The sequence below is a fragment of the Eretmochelys imbricata genome, chromosome 8 (genome assembly GCF_965152235.1).
Source record: "Eretmochelys imbricata isolate rEreImb1 chromosome 8, rEreImb1.hap1, whole genome shotgun sequence".
NCBI classification, from domain to species: Eukaryota; Metazoa; Chordata; order Testudines; family Cheloniidae; genus Eretmochelys; species Eretmochelys imbricata.
This window is the reverse complement of record NC_135579.1, coordinates 11,590,773-11,610,057: the sequence shown is the minus strand read 5'-3', so window position 1 is coordinate 11,610,057 and position 19,285 is coordinate 11,590,773. Positions and strand designations below refer to the sequence as shown.

The window sequence follows — 19,285 nt, the reverse complement described above, 5'->3', positions numbered from 1 at the left end:
GGACAACATTACTAGAAACCCTAAGCACACCACTAAAGCTTTCCCAGTACAAAAGGATAAGGGACACCATTATATAATACCGCTACAAATATTTTTTGTCTAATGAGCTTATAAAGCTCGATTGTAATCATAGTGATGTATGAATGAATACAAAAAAAGCATTTATTTAAAATGAAAAGCATGAGTTTTCACAATCTCAGTATAAAGCAGACAGGTATGAAATTTGAAGTGTGCAAGAGACAAATCTGGGAGCCTTCCGCACACAGCTATAAAATGTAAAAACTGACCCTTGGTAAAAAGTGCTTTATAATAATATAGAATTTGTGTCTTATGTCTGTGAGAGAGAAATATTCTTTGCAGAGTCCATTCCTTTAGTCAGCCAAACAAATTCAGTTCCTTTTACCAAGAGTTTTCCTCTTATTCTTCATAAACCCTGGGAAATAAAAACAGAGAGCTAGGTATTTAAGTCATTTTGATTACAGTTAAAACCTTCCCCACCATCCGGGTGAGTAAACACTAGGAGCCAAATTCTGCACTCATTTACACTGGTGGAAATCAGGAGGAATGTCACTAACTTCAGCAGAATCAGTTGTATTAGCACAACTGAAAGCAGAATTTGGCCTAATTTTCCACCCTTCTTCCTTTCTTGAATGCACTGAGAGTGGTCAAATCTACCACTGAAAGGATTAGTAGGACATTTTAAATGAGGGAATCCACATCCAACAACATGGTTTTTTGCCCTGGGAAAAATACAAGCTAATATATGAAAAATATGTTGCTAGTCTAAATATTTAAAAGAAGAATTAATTAACTTTCCCTCTGTAATATTGCTGAAACATTCCAGGCATGCAGTCTCCACAGATTAAAACAATCTACAGTGGCATGGTTATAATTCGCCCCAGAGATATTTTGGGAACGCAGGAATTCATTTTTACACTACATTTGACTTTAAAAACCACTGACAGCTCATGAAAAAACATTCGATGGGCTTAATCCAGCTCCCACTGAAGTCATTAGCAAAACCCTCTTTGACTTTGATGGCAATAGCACTGGGTTCCAAACATCACATATTTTGTCTCTTCCCTAAACTTCTATTACAAGGGAGGCTCGGATTAAATCAGGATCTTGGTTTCTGAGAAGTTTGTCTGCTCCTGTTGCTTCTCTCTATATTCCTGCAGTTGGGCTCACTTAATTAATTGATCTTTAAATATTCATGGTAAATAGGCTCAATAGCCTGTGATGGGATGTTAGATGGGGTGGGATCTGAGTTACTACAGAAAATTCTTTCCTGGGTATCTGGCTGGTGAATCTTGCCCATATGCTCAGGGTTTAGTTGATCGCCATATTTGTGGTTGGGAAGGAATTTTCCTCCAGGGCAGATTGGAAGAGGCCCTGGAGGTTTTTCGCCTTCCTTTGTAGTATGGGACATGGGTCACTTGCTGGAGGATTCTCTGCTCCTTGAAGTCTTTAAACCATGATTTGAGGACTTCAATAGCTCAGACATAGGTGAGAGGCTTTTTGTAGGAGTGGGTGGGTGAGATTCTGTGGCCTGCGTTGTGCAGGAGGTCAGACTAGATGATCATAATGGTCCCTTCTGACCTTAATATCTATGAATCTATGAATCCTGCTGCCGCTGGTAGTGGCAGCTTACATCTACCTCATCCTCAGATTATCCCCAGGCAAGCTTTGTAGGCCACTAGGGCTGGTGGAAAATTTTACCATCAAAGCTGTTTTTGGATGGAAACGTATGTTTTCATCGCAATGAAATTTTTTTTTTGTAAAAGGTATCTGCTTGCTGTGGAAAATTTCATTTTTTGTCATAATATTTCAGCTAAAATCCATGTTTTCAGCCAAATCTTTTGGTTTTTGGCCAAAATCTTTTGGGTTTTGACTTCTTTGGCTGAAAATGTGGAAAATGTTGTCAAAAAGAAAAGTTTTTTCATTTTCTTCAAAAATTTCCTTGGTGGAAGGGAGGGCAGGAGGAAGAACCCAGAGCCGCTCTAAACACCGCTACTCTCTGGAGATTCTCCTTGAGTTGATTCTCTAAGTTGTGTTGAGTTTCATTCAGTGCACTCTGTCTCCAACCTAGCAATGCTCCCCTCCATAGGCCAGTGCTGCCCACTTCCAGGGCTGTGCAACCAACAACCATCCACTTGGAAGGCAGAGGAGTGGCAGGAACCTTTAGCCATCCCAGCATCCTTCCTGATGGATCTGCAGCCACGGGGCACATGTGCCCCGACAGTGTATTCCAGAGCTAAATCTAGCCCCTTCTTCCCTGCTTCTGACATCATCATCATTTCAAAAACAACTGGATGTGCTGTTGCAAAAGGGGAATTGAGACTTCAGGTGGGGAATAAGCAGGAGGAGAAAGATAACAGGATTGTGCTGTGAGGCTGGAGGCTTAGGCCAACTGTAGGCTATGTATCAACTGAGAGTCTGGAAGGCTTACTGCTGGTGGAACATTATTATAATTAAGTTGTTAAAACTGCAGTAAAACATGGAGTGCTTGGACTTTCCTAAATGCTGGTGAATGGATGACTGTAATGCTCAGACACTTATCTCTGTGTTGCTCATGTTAAGGGTCATAACTGTACATGTGCATTACATAACTCTCCCATGGCTGGGACAGGCCTCATGATAACAAGAGCCATTAATCACTGCTGAGTTTCACCCATAGAAATGGCTGCATCCCTTAGGGGGCAGAGTGGTCAACTGACACCCATTGAAAAGCAACATGTCCCGAGGAAACTCCTTGATTCTCAGTACAGGAGGTAGGTATAGTTTACAGGACAATAAAGAAGGGGAAACTTCTACCCAGGGATGAGTGACACAGGATGACATCACCGAAGAATTACCTCCTGGACTCCCCCATCATCTTTTGCATCTGTTACCTGCATCTGTTACAATCAGATGTTAGGGTTTTTGGATAAAAGCTGCCTACTGGAAGGACACAGGGCTTTATACTTGATTGGATCCTAAGAAGCAAGGGCTTTGTCTCCCAAGTAAAGAACCTTTAGCTGCCACAGCTGGGATAAGCCTCAGAAGCTGAACTTGTAAGACTGTGTTACTTCAAACAGAAGTTTTATAAGATAATAACCTACATTTGTCTTTGTCTGTCTGTGTCTTTAGTATTCTTAGTGTTGTGCAAATATCTCTTGCTTCATTTTCATTTAATCTATACAGCCTAAATAAGTTTATTACAGGATTGGACTGAGTTTTGCCTCATTGGGTAATCGAGGGAGATCTAAGGAGGAACTGACTGACCTGTGGTGTGTCTGGTCCTTTGAGAACCATAGAACTTGGGTGTTCTGTGACATTACAGTGAAAGGGACCTAATTTCACAGGGGTCCACTAGTGTCAAGAAGGACTGGGGTTTCCAAGGGGACTGTTGCAGTTCTATACTGAGGCTGGCAAAAGTCTAGGGAGTTAATAAGCAGTGCGGGAAGCTGGTGTGTCCAAGGAGTTAGAGTCACAGCTGGCACCGGGGTAACTTCCCTGTTAATAGAACAGTCTGCCCTGAAGTGGAACCCAGTCTTGAGATACCAAGGCACATGACACCTACTTCCATGGAGGGGAATAAACTGGAAAATAGACATGTAGATAGTACAATACAGGCTGGGGAGGACTCTCTAAACGGAATATTTCCCCAGGTTTACAGAAGGTGTCAGTATGCTGTCACTGTACTCAGAACATGCTGAGCAAATTCCTAGTTATTTTAAACAGATGAATATGTGTAATTATATCAAATGAGGTGCAATTATAACCTACTCCTGCCCCTGAGCTGTATTTTGGGGAAGATGATGCGAGGAAGGGAGAACAGGTTAAATGCACAGTGGCAAGCGCACGGTCTGGAGATTCCTGGCCCATTCACGGGTAACTCCCTGTATATGGAACAATCTACCCTATATTGTGAAGCTTGAAAGACAACAGAGTTAGACAGGTATGGATGCTTTACTAAAATACTGTCCTGTTTGTTAACAAGGGGATGACTATATAAAGCATGTTAATAAGGCAGAAGAATATGTCAAAGTTGGCATTAAAAGTCTGACAAACCCACTGACACAAGGAAATTCACAGATAAGGCTAAGAGCCCAGGCAGTGCCTTTATACCCAGACATCACAGCACGAGTGAGGCCATGTGATACCAGGACCTTTGCCTTGGCAAGCTTAAATCTAATGCGTCTTGTTTTTGTCAGCTTAAGGCAGATCGGTAACGTTACCTGATATTTAGCAAATCATAACCTTTCCAATAATATCTCACATGACTTATCTTGCCCAAAACACATCTTAGTTATGCCGTATTCATATCACAACAATATCTCTATGAAGAATATGGGGCATAGTGTCACAGTAAGATTTTGTGGCTTCATTTCCTTTGTTGTTTTAATGGTAGCCTTTACAAACAGTAAGGAAATATGGCGTTACATAATAGTTGACATTTCACAATGCATTCCATTTACTTACCACCCCACAAACAGCTTATACAGAGCTGGCAGATAGGCAAAAATATCCACATGGAGTGGTGTCCCTTACATACAGTAATGCCATGAGCTTTCACCAGCCTGGCTATCCGCCCCGCACAGTGGCAAACTTGTCATCCAGGAACAAGACGTTTCCACAAAAGAATTTGTATTTGCCCCTGGCTCAGTTGACTGAATTTTTAGGGTAGGGTTAGGGTGATCACATTCTGAGATCAATGCTGAAGTTAATGAGAAAGTTCTCACTGATTTAAATGGAAAAAGATTTGGCTCTATATTATTGCTACTTAAGAGATGGAGGATTTCTAAACATACGTGCCTGACCCAAAGCACATTGAAATCAATGAGAGTTTTCCATTCCATACCCTTTACTACATGACTAATTCATTCAGTGTGGTTGAGCTACTCTACATTCCATCTGATGTCCCCAGTCCAATTCTTTCATTCAGGCTCTAGAGTTGGTCTTTCTCTAGAGATTATGCTATGTGCTTTATGCGGTTAGCATTTATGTAAACGTTCCACAGCTCCTTAAATCTTTACATGCTGTTTAGTTTTACATTTTGATTCAGATTTCTCCCATGCTGATTTCATTATACCTTTGATGATACCCTTTCTCCTTTCCTACCCTCTTTTCTAAAACCACTGTTGAGCATTTCCAAAATGTGAAGGAGAACGTTGCACTGGTAACTGTGTCCCCTCCAGGTGGCTCATGGAGCTTATGATTTGTATTTTGGGACCTGAAGCTTAAAGGTAGAAATGAGAGAAAAGTCCCATCTAGATGCATTGGAAAAATCAGGGGCAAGTCACTTTTCTATTCCTTTGCAACGTCTTTCAACCCTATCCATTGTAAACTAAATACCACGAGGATATCCTCAGAGCTGAAAACTTGCAGTGGATCCAGGAAGTGAGATATGGCAGTATATGTTTGTGAAGGAGGAGTGCTTGATATTCTATTGCACCATCACAACAACAGGTGTAGATCTCAAAGGTGAGTGCTTAAATGGACGCAGTTTGAGTCCCCCATCTACACCACCTGCATAAATGGGATTTGTGCAAGGAATTAAGTGGTGATTGGAGAGATGGGATCTAATGCATGCCCACAGCCAGTCCCATTCCTAGGGGAGGTAACAGTGGCCACTGTTGCTCCATAGCCCAGGACAGGCACTGGATCCAACGTAAACCTGCATCTGGTGGTTCTTCTACAGTGCTCTACTCCATGCCAGCATACTCAGAGCTCAGACAGAGACAACTTTCCCCAGCATACAGCGGGTGCAGAGAGCTGCGCACATCAGCACATCCCCCATGCTGGGGTGCTGCACAGGTTAAGCGATATTCTACCAATGAGTGAATTTAAACCAGTGTGAGTAATATTTGTGCTCAAGGGTATGGTTACTGGAGCTGGTGGTAAGATCTTTCACTCCTCCCAAGAATATCCTTTAAGTTCTGTATACAGTAAGTCTTCCCTTTGCTACTCTTTTCCTGCCAAAAAAAATGGGGAGACTAGCTACGGGGGGTGAGAGGAAATGGAGCTTTCTTACACTCCCTGCCTTAGCTCTTCAATTAATAATGAGCTCTAAGAAATCACTGGACATCCCTACTAAGGGGAAGATTATTACAGGGCACCCAACTCCATTTCAGAGCCAATGGGGTGGTGGGCAGCTAACTCCCCTTTGTTCCTTTAGACTTCCTCTTAATTATTTACACAGACAACATAATCCATTTTAAATCTGGTGTTCATTTATGTCTGTGTTTCTTTTCTGTTTATCACTGATGGCTCAGCTTGTGCAAAAGCCAGGTTGGCAGGGGAAAGGTAGCATTGCATCCTGCAATCAAGCCATAGCTCTAGAGTTATATCATGAAATTACAGCTTGGTGAAAATGTGCTAAAATCTGGGTAATCAAATATAGGGTGGTAGTGTTTCCTAGTGCTTAGAGCATGGGACCTGAACTCAGGAGACCTGATTTCTGTTCCCATCTCTGCCACCGACTTTGTGTTTGACCCGAGGCAAGTAACTTAGCCTTTATTTGCTTTGGCTTCCTCATCTCTGATTTGGAGGCGATAAGGTGTAACAAACGTTGAAAACATCAGATAAAAAGTATGGTTCAAGTGCAAAGTATTACTGTTTATTCTCAGAGCAGCCTATCCCTAGGAATACACTGCATTCAGAGGAATAAACTAGGAATAAACTGCATTCCAAGCTGGTTATATTATTTTACTATTTACAGATGTAATTTGTGGGTTTTATCAAATAAATCAATTGCATTGAATTGATTGTTTAGGGTATGAGAATTTTATTGTAGGCATTTAGACAGTAATCTCAAGATCTTAATAGTATCTAACCTTGCACCGCATTTTTCACCTTCAAGCTGTGATGCGTAAAAAAATAGACCCAGAAGCAGCTAAACTAATGGGCTATCTGTAGCATTTTATTGAGGAGAGTCGTAGCCACTTCAGTCTAATTAGTATTTGTTCCATATTCCAGAGAGGGAGAGAGCCATTTGGACTATTACACCTAATTGTTCTGTGCTGCCATGTCTCAAGCATTCAAGCAAGAAAGGTACGTTATTTCCCAAAAGGAACAAATTTGGTTACCTATAATGACATCACTTTTTATCCCAGAGAAAATAGGAGCATCTTTTGCTGAGTGAAATTAATACTCACCTGCGTTTCTCCTTCCATATTGTGTACCACTTAACTAATCTCTTTGTGCTTTGGAGTTTGGGATGCAAGCAGTGCTGCTGTCCTCCTCTGAACCGTGACTGCATAGTTACACTGAAATGGAAAAGGAATGATCACTACAGAAAGATCTTGAATAACTCACAATGGTCACTGTGAACATTTCATAAAAACCCAACTGGCTCTCTCTTGCGCTCGGTATTTCATTCACATTAATGAGAGTTGCACATGTGCACTGAGAGGATAAAAAGCCACTATGTTCCATGGTAAAATCTGAATTTGCAATAATAAAACTTCTGGTGTAGCTCCATGGTCCCCAGTGGAGTTAGGCCAATTTACACCAGCTGAGCTGCCCGTAATTTTTAATCAACAATTGTACTCCACCCTCTATCAAACATTTATATTGGGGTTTAATAACGGATTTAAATAACATGGTCAATTAGGGCCCAGTCCTGCAAACCTTTACTCAGACAAGTAATTCTAGCACGTGCAAATGCTACTTGGAAGAATAAGGATTAGACCTGGATCACTGACTTTGTATGCAGTAATGCTTTCATTAGCAGTACTTGTGTGCTTTGCAAGCTTCTGGAGACCCAAAAGAGTCTAGCCTGGGGCGCAAGGAAGACAGAAGTCACCTGGAACCATCTCTAGCTTTATCAGCCTGCTGTCCGATCCACTCAAACTTGCCCATAGCTGCACTGGAGAGGAACCACACAAGGACTGGAAAAAAGACACTGAAAGGCACCTCATCCTGGAAATAATACTGGGCAAGGAGGCAACACATGGCCGATTTACTTCCTTGCCCTTCTGGTTTCCTCCTACTCTGTCCTTTGTTTGAGTGTCAACCATTTAATGCTGGTTAATTAATGGTCTATCATGTTCCAGGTGATGTCATGCTTTCACTGACAAACCAGCGGAGCTGGTCTAGAAATGGGAAAATAACTTCATAAAAACATTTTAAATTTCAAAGTTGCTTTTAGTTCTAAGGATTCAAAATGGTTCCATTTTCCACTTCTGGCAACTTTTTCTGTTATGTTTTTACCACATTTTTTATCCAAAATGTTCATTTTCTAGAAACCTGGTTTTTAGTATGGAACCACAGTTTTGGTTAAACTAAAATATTTCAAAAAACAATTTAGAATATTAAGTTGGTAAAAATTTCTGTTAAAAAAATTCCAGGAAAATGGAAAATTCTGAGATTGTTGAGAATTTTTCACAAAAATTTCATTTTTGAAAAAGGGGCCCATTTTTGGATGAAAATACCTTTTTGTACCTTTTTTTTTTTTACCCAGTCTACAAATCAGCAAGGGATACCACTATGCAAAATTCAGACAAAGGACAGAGAGAGCGGGTTGAAACGTGGCCTTTTCTTCAGCTCTGGCTACTGGACTGAATTCTTGGTTGGAGCTCCACAGGGCTGGCCCAGGGTCTGAGTATGTCTTTCACTGACTAGTCAAAGAATGGGGGCTGAATTCTGGCTTTGCTTAGTTTTGCTCTCAGTAAAAGGCAAACTAATGCGGCAAAAGCACAAGACATCAAATCACTTGTATCAGAAGCAAGAACAATAGGGGCGGGAAAAGGTGTTAAGGGTCCGTGTGCATGCTGGGGGAGAGGAATCAATGCTACAACATACAGACACTCTCCTCATACAGTAACTCCTCGCTTAACGTTGTAGTTATGTTCCTGAAAAATGCAACTTTAAGCAAAACGATGTTAAGCAAATCCAATTTCCCCATAAGAATTAATGTAAATAGTGGGGGTTAGGTTCCAGGGAAATTTTTCCACCAGACAAAAGACTATATGTATACACAGTACACGTTTTAAACAAACAATTTAATACTGTAAAAAGCAATGATGATTGTGAAGCTTGGTTGAGGTGGTGGAGTCAGAGGGTGGGATATTTCCCAGGGAATGCCTTACTGCTAAATGATGAACTAGAACTTGGCTGAGCCCTCAAGGGTTAACACATTGTTGTTAATGTAGCCTCACACTTTACAAGGTAGCAGGAATGGAGGGAGGGGAGACAGCATGGCAGACAGAGACAGAGACACACACCCTGTGTGTGTGTGTGTGTGTGAGAGAGAGAGAGATGTGCATTGCCTCTTTAAGTTCGCTGAACCACTCTAAGTAGATTGCCTTTTTAAGTAGACCAGGAAGTTGAGACAGCAGCTGCTGCCAGCAGGCTCCCTCTGACCTGAGCCCTGTCGTGTCCCCCCGCCCCCCAGTTAACGCTCTCTGGAGATGGGGTAAGTGAGGGGCAGGAGCAGGGGGGAGCGGGACACCCTGACATTAGCCCCCTTCTTCCCCTTCTTCCCCCCAGCAAGCAGGAGGCTCCGGGACCAGCTCCAAGGCAGAGGGCAGGAGCAGCACATGGCAGTGGGGGGAAGGACAGCTGAACTGCCGGCAATTGGTAGCCTGCTGGGAGGCTGCCGCACAGGGAACTTAGGGGAGCGGGGAGCTGATGTGGGGGCTGTCGGTCCACCCTGGTTACAAGCTCCCACCAGCTCCCTCCAACGGGCTGCTCTTCCTGCAAGCAGTGGACAAAGCAGGCAGCTGCCAAACAACATCATAAGGGAGCATTGCGCAACTTTAAACGAGTATGTTCCCTAATGGATCAGCAACGTAATAATGAAACAACGTTAACCGGGATGACTTTAAGTGAGGAGTTCCTGAACCGTGCGCCTCACTAAGATCATTCCTGCGTGGTTCAATCCATAGAGAACACTTTCTCATTGAACTGAATGGGAGAACTGAGACCAGTGGGCAGTGAGTTTTAATGGAATCAAGATTGAGGAATAGTAGTTGCGTCCAATGGTTATTGTCCTGGCAGTGGGATTTGTGTGTGTGTGTGTCGGGGGGGGGGGGGTGTGAATATGAAATCAGAACTCAGTCCGTGCTGTTTGGCTGAGGGAGTGTACAGAATATTTTCATAAAATGACAAACTAAACCACAGTAGAAGAGGTGCAGGGCCTCTGGAGAACAACGGTGCATAACTCTGCTTCAGAAAAGTGATCAAGGGCAACTTTATTTGCACTGATACCATGTTAACTCTGTGCTGGGGCAAAAACAATCCTGAAGGCTAGGCTTTCTTTTGAAGGGATATTCCAAATTCCTAATAGGTTTTTGGATAAATCCATACAGTTAAATCATACTTTAATGACTGATGCACTCTTTTACCATTGGGGTTTTGTATAGTATATGGGTCATGGGTAACCCAGTTAGCACCTCCTATGACTGCCAACTGGAGGCCAGCCACTAGAAGAGACTTTGTCAATTAACCGAATTCCTCATCCTGTGGCTGCACTTGTTCTTTGTGTGCATATGATTCCTGCACATTGCCCCAGCCGAGTTAACATTGGTGTTGGGAAGGCTGCAGCTCCCCCAGGTGAGCCAAATGAGAATTACCACATGGGCAAACCTGTATGCAGAGAGCTTGGTTAATCTCAGCTGGCGGTCATTCTGCATATTTTATAGCATCCGCTTCAAAGACAGTTTTGCAACAAGTCTGATGCTGAGTGGCTTCCTGCATATTTGTATCACTCTGGGATTAGGGGTGTACCTCAAGGGACCAAAGGTAGCTGTATAGTATTTTTGCCAGCCCCTAAGATTATGAGGTTGGATGGGTCCACTTCCCTAATTTATGCTCATCTGATTACGGCTTCAAGGGGCCATTTGACAGCTAAAAATAGTTAAAGCTACATTCCTTTGCCCTGGCCATTCTCTCTATGTTGGGGAAAGTAATCAAATGGCATAGTGCTGTTATGATGGCTCAACTCCTTAGTCAAGGGGAAATCTCAGCTGGCTGGATCTATCAGGTTCCTGGCTGCTTTGCCCAACTACAAATTGGGGACAAGAGAAGAAGGTCCAAGCCACCACATAGCCATGTGGCTGAGCTGGGTAACACATTTTAGAATCAGGGCTAGTATGTCCAGCTTTTGCATAAAATCATCTGCATATTGTACCAAGCAGCTTTGGTATATCTCTTCTCCTATATACAGCCATAAAGCTTTTTGTACACAAAGGTAAGATGTGTTCTAGGAAGTTGCACTGTTTCCATCTGCTTTTTAAATAGAATAAAGAAACTCTTATCTCTGTTGGCAGTTTCCATTATCACCAATAAGAGTTCTTAAGTCTTTGAGCAATATATAGCATACAGTATGTGTGTGTGTGTGTATGTGTGTATGTGTATCCAAATGTTTGTGAGTGATAGGAACTGGATGGAATATAAATCAGCGTAGAATTTTGTTCATTATGTTTTTAATAATAGGGTGATCTGGCTGCCATGAAATTAAAGGGGAGTTTTGCCATTCTGTCAATGAATTAAACATTCTTCTCACAAATATTTAGCTGAATTCACTTTCAAGCTGTCTACACTTCCACTACTGCAACTCAGCTGGTGGTAGCAATGGTAAAAGCGGCAGTGTAGACCAGCTGCTTGGGTACTGGCCACCATGCTGGCTAACCCTGCTCAGAGCAGGTCTAGATAACGCAAAGGGGTCAGGGATTTGCTGTCTTTCACAAACTTTTCCAGTTCTACTTACATACTTTATGTCATTAGGTGAATCTCTTCCAAACAGTATATTCCAGTATTCTCCCATCTGCCAGTCACCCTACAGTTTACACACTTCTTCCATGTAAATAGACCGGAGAACGGTCAGGTTTATAGGGAGGGTTGGAGGAGAATCATTAACTGATTTTATTTCCTCAACAACAGCCACAAAAATCCATTTCAGGAATCGGACTTTTCTGTGTCTTGTAGTGAAACTACAGTATCAATCGCTTCTGGTCACAGCTCCCTCCAATTGTTCCAATGTCCCCCACTTCTCTCTAGTACTGATTTCAAGTTACACTGAAGTAGATAAGAGTCACTCCCTACAAAAGCACTAATGACAACATCTCTGCCTTCTCCTCCTCTTATGCTGGTGTAAATCAGGAGTAATTCCACTGAAGTCTTAAATTCTCTCTCCACAGAATAGGAATGGCCAGCTTGTTACAGTACTTGGGTGCAAAACCAGAGTAAGGCAAGGTAATAGAAAAAATAACAAGGAGTCCTTGTGGCACCTTGTAGACTTAGAAATTTATTTAGGCATAAGCTTTTGTGGGTTAGAACCCACTTCATCAGATGCATGGAGTGAAAATATTGGAGCAGGTATAAATACATGAAAGGATGGGGGTTGCTTTACCAAGTGTTAGGTCAATCTAACGAGATAAATCAATTAACAGCAGGATACCAAGGGAGGAAAAATAACTTTTGAAGTGGTAAGAGAGTGGCCCATTACAGACAGTTGACAAGAAGGTGTGAGTAACAGTAGGGAGAAATTAGTATTGGGGAAATTAAGTTTAGGTTTTGTAATGACCCAACCACTCCCAGTCTCTATTCAGGCCTAATCTGATGGTATCCAGTTTGCAAATTAATTCCAGTTCTGCAGCTTCACGTTGGAGTCTGTTTTTGAAGTTTTTTTGTTGAAGAATTGCCACTTTTAGGTTTGTTATTGAGAGCAGAGAGACTGAAGTGTTCTCCTACTGGTTTAAGGTAATAGAGGTTCTCCAAATTTGCACAGCTATACTCAAGATCAGAGCTTAGGTTGAAAGCTAATTCTTTTGCCAAGGCATTTTAGCAAAAACTAAAGTATTTTATATGTTTTCCTGACATTCTTATTGAAAATGAGAAGTTGCACTAATGAGGTTCTTTTCATGCTCACAATTTCCCCTTCTCCCCTTGGCTGCCAAGTCTGGCCCTACTTCCAGTGCTCGGGAGCAGATGTCTCTCACAGACTTATCCCGGCAAAGCTTGTTATTGTTTTCTTGACAGCACTTCACCATCCAGCTTCTGCTGGCATCTTGCTTGGGGAGAGCAGATTGCTGCTTGCCTTTCCAGCAGCCAATCATACTCCAAGGCACAGACTGAAGTCTCTCACTGCACAGAGTGGTGTAGCAAATTCTCCAACTGCTTCTATGCTGCTGCATGTTTCAGCTCCTTTTGTTAGCCCCAGGTGATTGACATAAAATAGAAATGACTGTTTGTACCCGCTGGCTGGGAAAGAGGGCCCCGCTCCTGACTGGAGGACATCTGGATTCTAAATATTATTACCCCTTTGCCAAAGATGCCTTTCTCTCTGACAATTCAAAGTGTTGTTTATTTAAGCCCCTGTGAGAGTTCAAAGGGTCGCTGATTCAAAATGTTTGCTCGTCAGGTTTATTTCAAATGACTAGTTTGGAACCTGAGAATTGACTTTGCCTTGGGCAGCATGCCTCTCTTTTACAATTTAAATATTTTTTAAAAATTACTCAAGCATTGATCATCTAAATATAAATATGTTCTGGGCTGCATTAGTGAAATCCTGCAACTTCCAAATCCTGCTTTCGGTTACACTGTATGTAAATCTGGGGTAGCTGCTTTGAAGTCAGTGGGTTCAATTCTGCCCTTATTGAATGGGGAGTTTGGCCATTCACTTCAAAGCAGGCAAGATGGGGCCCAATCAGAGTAACTAAAAAAAGGATTTGACCCAAAGTTTCCATTGGTGTAACTGAGAGCAGTCTGTGTTTTGAAGTGATATACATCTATTGCAGTGTGATATATTACGTCATCTTTCTAAGTGTAAGTAAATTTGGTAACATTAACTGGTAAGGAACAAATGCTACAAGATATTCAATGCCTAGCATTTTTGGTGATGATCTGACAAGCAGCTAATAAGAACAGATTTAAAAATATTATTAAAGCTAATGTTAAAAAAATGATATAATACATAGATTGAGAAATGAGTGTCGGTACATCTTCTGTCCTTGCAGAGCAATGAAGTCAGTAGCAAAATAAGTCTTTTCAGCTATTCTGACCCTATGGTTCTTTTGCCGGCACACAGCCTGGTTTGTGTTTTGTGCAAAGCCTTTCAAACGCTTTTACAATATACAAGACAAGATACATTAACACCCTTCCCCCCAATGCCATTGTTTTAATTGTTGCATCCGATGAAGTGAGCTGTAGCTCACGAAAGCTTATGCTCAAATAAATTGGTTAGTTTCTAAGGTGCCACAAGTCCTCCTTTTCTTTTTGCGAATACAGACTAACACGGCTGTTACTCTGAAACCCATTGTTTTAAACTGTAATACATCCCACTGATCTAATCTTCAGAGCTCCCTTTGACTTTAGCTTATCAATTGTTTCCGTTGAGGTTTCATTGCAGCATCAGTCAATGCATGGCTATTTGCTTATACAGATAGTAGAATTTTGCAAGAAAAATGTCACTTTCAGTTATAACCCACGCAACCCCACTGAAATCAAGGGAATTGTATGAGTGTAACTGAGACAAAAATTTGCCCCAATGCATTTGGATGATTCTTCGTTACTCAAAACTTTTGTGGACCAAATTCTGTTCTCATTTGTTACTCCCCATGTAAATCCACAGTAGCCTGAGTTTAGCATTCTGGATTTACATCTGGGCAGCTGAAAGTAGAATTTGACCATCATCGTTTGTTAAACTAATAATTACTGTCATAAGCAATATTCTTTAGATATTTATAGTATTAAGCAGATTGTCCTTTACTGACATACTACAGAGAGGATTTGTAGCTACATATTTTCTTATGGCTAACATGTTGGAAATTTGTATATCAGGAAATTCTAAAAAACAAAGAAGGAGGTTGCAATACAGGGAGATGCAATTCACTTGGTACATAGTAGAAAGCATACATGAACACTTACATGATCATTTTTTCCTTACAATGTGGATACTTTGGTTTGATTTCCAGCTTCTGAACAGCAGAGAATCTTATCTTAGGACCCTTTCTTGAGCATTTGCACTTTGATCCTACAAGAGAAAGTATTTATCATTTGTGTACAGAGTGACAGTGTACCAATTGCAGTTTAATTTCCCCCCTCCTCATTAGCTTATGTAAATATACAGATTAGTCATGTTTTAAAAATCTATAAAAATTTACACTTTGGGGGGGTTGTTGAGCTGAAAAGGGCAATATTTTCCTCCTGATTTACCACAGACAGGTTTAGTAACTCCCTGAGAAATATATGTTAAAGTACTGGAAATGTTGTGGTAAATATACACAGTACAGCAATGTGGTTAGTGTTGATTTTTTAAAGTGCACCTGCTGTGATTAAACTAAGCTTTAACAAATGCAAAAGGAAAGAGCTAAAGTCTGTCGTAAAGTTGAATAAGCTTATACAGCTCTCGGTTTTTGTCTTCACTCTACTTTCGCAACTAGAACTTGGGGGGACTCTAAATTGTGCTTCTGAATTTCTTACTTGCACAAGTTCTAAAGGTCTATCCCAAGCCTGACCAAATCCGAATTTTGTAAGCGTCATTTTCATGGAAAACTAGAAAACATCTCTGTCAGAATTTCACCCTCAGTTCAATCCATTATACTGCATCAAACTAAATGCTGCACACTTTCAACCGCACAAATCTGGGGTAACGCCATTGATTTCAGAGCATTTACCCCAGATACACCGTGTACCAGAATAAATGGGCTGCAGAACTGTAACTGGGGGCACAAGGTTGTCCCCTGTGTTTTACCACTACTTACACCTTAAAAAACAACAGCCTTGGAACTTCCTTCCGCTACTATCAGATTCATCATATCAATTCTTCCCCATGCAGACTGAGGACAACAATAAATCTCATTATAGTATTTCAAGGAGCAAACACAGAATACTGAGGGGAAAAAGAATCACTGGAAAGAAGTTTAAATGGGGGATAGGTACAAGAAACTAACTTACCTTCTGCAGTGGCTAAGCACATTACAATGAACAGCAGAAGTAAAGCTGCTGTCAGGGGCTTCATGGTAAGACCTCAGGTATCGAAATAGCTCACTTATATAATCGGATTTCGCTTCTGGGCTTTGAGCAGATGCACTGATTCACCGGCTTGATGTTGCCAGGGCAGGAACTTGGAGAACGTCTGGATTCCTTTCTCTTGCTGCTGCTGCTGCTGCTGCCTTGTCTGAGCTGCCTCTGCCTCTTTCCTCCTCGTGTCCTCCTTTAAAACAGCTCCTGCTGCCCTTCCTGCGAACTCATTAATATGCAGAGTGACTTAACTCACTGCAATTTCTCCATACAAGGGAGGGTGGGGATGGAAATGATCCTAGCCAGGAGATCGGATGGATTTATTCTTGGGAAGAGAAAAGGAAAGGGGGAAAAAACATTCATTAAATCAACGGGCAGGGGGAGGAAGATGTGGAAATCAGGTTCTCTATACATTTGCCAGGTATTTTTGACTCGTTGTGCAGGTGGCGTGAGCCAACTTGTGCGGGGTTCGCAAAGAGTTGGGATGTTGGCTCCATTCTGTCTGTGAAAAGAAAAGGAGGACTTGTGGCGCCTTAGAGACTAACTAATTTATTTGAGCATGAGCTTTCGTGAGCGACAGCTCACTTCATCGGATGCATTCAGTGGAAAGTGAATTCAGTGATTTCTGTCTGTGGTGGGTGCATTTGGCCGACGGGAATTGCGTTGGTCTGAGCTACATTTTGAGATTGTTTATAAGCAATGAAGGAGCTAGAGAAATGACAGCTTTCCTGGGAAACTCCCATTGGCAATGAAAATAAAGTGCAGAATGGGAAATTTCACCTGGTGAGAACTCTTGCTGGGTTTTTTTTATTTAACGTTCTTCAACTTTACCAGGCTTCCAAATTTAAGAGAGCTTCTGTGAATTAAATGGACAAAATTGTCCCTGTGGGGGTTAGCACAGAGAGTGTTTCTGGGAGCAAGGTTTATTTGAGGAGCAATTTATTGTTTTTAAGGTGTATTTGAGCAATTTGCTCTCTCTCTCTTTCTCCATATTTCTGTTTCAGGATCAGTTTCTGATCTCAGTTCCACCTCTCTATATATGGGATAACTCTTTTAAAATGAACAGGATAACTCCAGATTTATGCCCATGTAAATGAGATGCAGTAAGGTCAGAGTCAGGCCCACAGTTTCTTTGTTAGTACTATATTTTAAATAACTAATACTAGGAGTTGTAATGAATGCTTCTCCTATTCCTCTGTTAATCTTGGTCTTTCACACCAGACTTCCTTTGACTACACACAAACCACATACACGCCTTTCCCTCCTTGTTTTATATATGTTTATTTACTTGTTTATAGGACACCTATCATCAGGTTACTGAGTGCTGTACAACAAAAGCCAAAACATTAATATTAATTATAGCCTTTAACCATAATCATTATTACTAACACCAACCCAAACCAGCTGAAATCCCTATCCACCCAGTCACTTGTGAATAACAACCCCGATTTCAAACTCACATATTCCTAAATCTGATGTGTTCCCATTCCATGTTAAGTTTTCTACAGCATTGTTATTCTTGTGTCCCTCTTTTTGAGCCTCCATCCTGCCCTACGTTTCATGCTCGGGCATTGGCAGGTTGAGGAGTACGTGCATAACACACATACACAGCACGTTGAGCACAAGCTCATGATGCAGTTGTTTTGTTCTGCATGTTGCCTTTCATGTGAGATGTGCTGACATGCCTGGAACATTCTGAGTCTCCTGCAGGCTCACTAATGCAAATATGTGTTAATATTTCCTTTCTGAGAGACGTGCTGCTCGTGTACAATGGACAACGGGGGTGTGTGTATGTGTGTGTTAGAGAGAGAGAGAGAGAGAGCACAGGCTGAGGCGCGTGGCAATGAACTTGCCAGATGAAGCACAAAGCTTTGGTGGGCTTGTTTGCTACAGCTCACACAACTAGTAAATGCTTTGCTGCAGCTTTAATAAACAGGGCTTTGAAAAGCCTCAAACAAGGAAGCTTCTGCAGGACAATGATAAAATTTGAGGGAAATTCTTGAGCTCCCCCAAATTAGGGGATCTCCTGATCTTGTATGACTTCCGGTGGGGTTGTTGTCGAGACAGCTGTCAGTTCCCATCAAGTTAAGCACCTCCCTGCTCTGGTCCTGCTTCCTGGGGAGAAATTGGGCTTCTTATTGTTGAGGGGATTGCCACAAGCCAAGCAGTGCCTTATCAATGTGCGTAAGGCCAGCTTTGCTAATATCTGTCTATCTGAGGTAGTTCTAAGGAGCCTTTTGCCTTGTGTAACAGAGTGTGCTGGCCTTTTTCAGCTGGTGAGGGAAGGCATGAGACCAGAACCTCTCTGTTCTGGAAGTTCATGATAAAGGCAGCCACTGAGGAGGAAGATGTCTTGACAAGGAAGTTTGGGAAGCAAACCCCGAACTGTTGCCTTTCTTCAGAGCCTAAAATCAGAACTTCAAAGTACAAGGTGGACTAAAGATCCCCTTTCTTCTCAATGCTGAAGAGGAAATGCTTGTCATCTGGGAAGTGTAGGCCACCACAGCTTCCTCTTCTTATAACAGGAAGACATTGGGAGGAAAAGAGTTTCTCCAGGGGAAATGGAGAACTGGGATTCCTCAGAGACTTGTCACAGATCTCTGGGGAGAATGAATGATTGCAGAGACCCTTGGGAATTAGCACCCTGAGAATGGGAGAACCTTTTTATTCCTCTTTTATTGGACTTCGACAGTGATCATCTGGGGGAAGTCTGTGACCTCAGAGAGCCTGAGGACAAGTACTGTGGGAAGGGCAACTCATTCTTTATTGAGCTTTGCCAAAGGGGGGGGGGAAGGAATAAGTCACCCCTTAGGGTTTATTTTTGAAAAGACTCAATATGTGTGGTGTTGTGTGGATGGTAACCTGCCATTCTCTGCATCCTAATAAAGTGGGGTAGAGAGCTCCAGAAATATTCCTTTAGATTTGGTTGCTTTGTGCAAGCAAATACCAAACTGATTATGAAAACGTGTTGATCGAGTTTTAATATATCTGCAGTGTGCGTCTCTGAAAGCTGGTGAGACTCAGTGAATATACACATTTTAATGCACAGATGGTGACAAACACTTTGTTATATAGGCTTTTATGGTGCCTTTTAGAGAACCAAGGAAGAAGTCTACCACCACTCCATACAGAAAGGGTTCTATCCTGTGGGAGCCAGAATCAGTCACTTGTTGATACAGTGGTTCCTCGACAATTTAACAAGATATGTTTCCTAGAATTTTTTGGTAGCCCCCATATGGAGAAGCAGGGAAAGTGGCTGTCCACCCGAGTGAAGTCGGAGTTCAGAGCACAAACAGCTAGTGTGCTTCCCATCACTAAAAAACGCAGAGAATTCTCC

At 41.9% G+C, this 19,285-nt stretch overlaps 1 protein-coding gene across 1 annotated transcript; it reads right to left on the bottom strand.

The window, feature by feature from the left end:
• Nucleotides 1-417: 417 nt before the first annotated feature.
• On the bottom strand, nucleotides 418-15,946 carry CXCL14 (C-X-C motif chemokine ligand 14). Its single transcript, XM_077824690.1, has 4 exons — nucleotides 15,883-15,946; nucleotides 14,854-14,959; nucleotides 7,140-7,250; nucleotides 418-433 (listed from the first exon to the last, which is right to left on the bottom strand). Exons 1-4 carry the CDS (start codon nucleotides 15,944-15,946, stop codon nucleotides 418-420), a joined length of 297 nt encoding a protein of 98 aa, XP_077680816.1.
• Nucleotides 15,947-19,285: the final 3,339 nt, after the last annotated feature.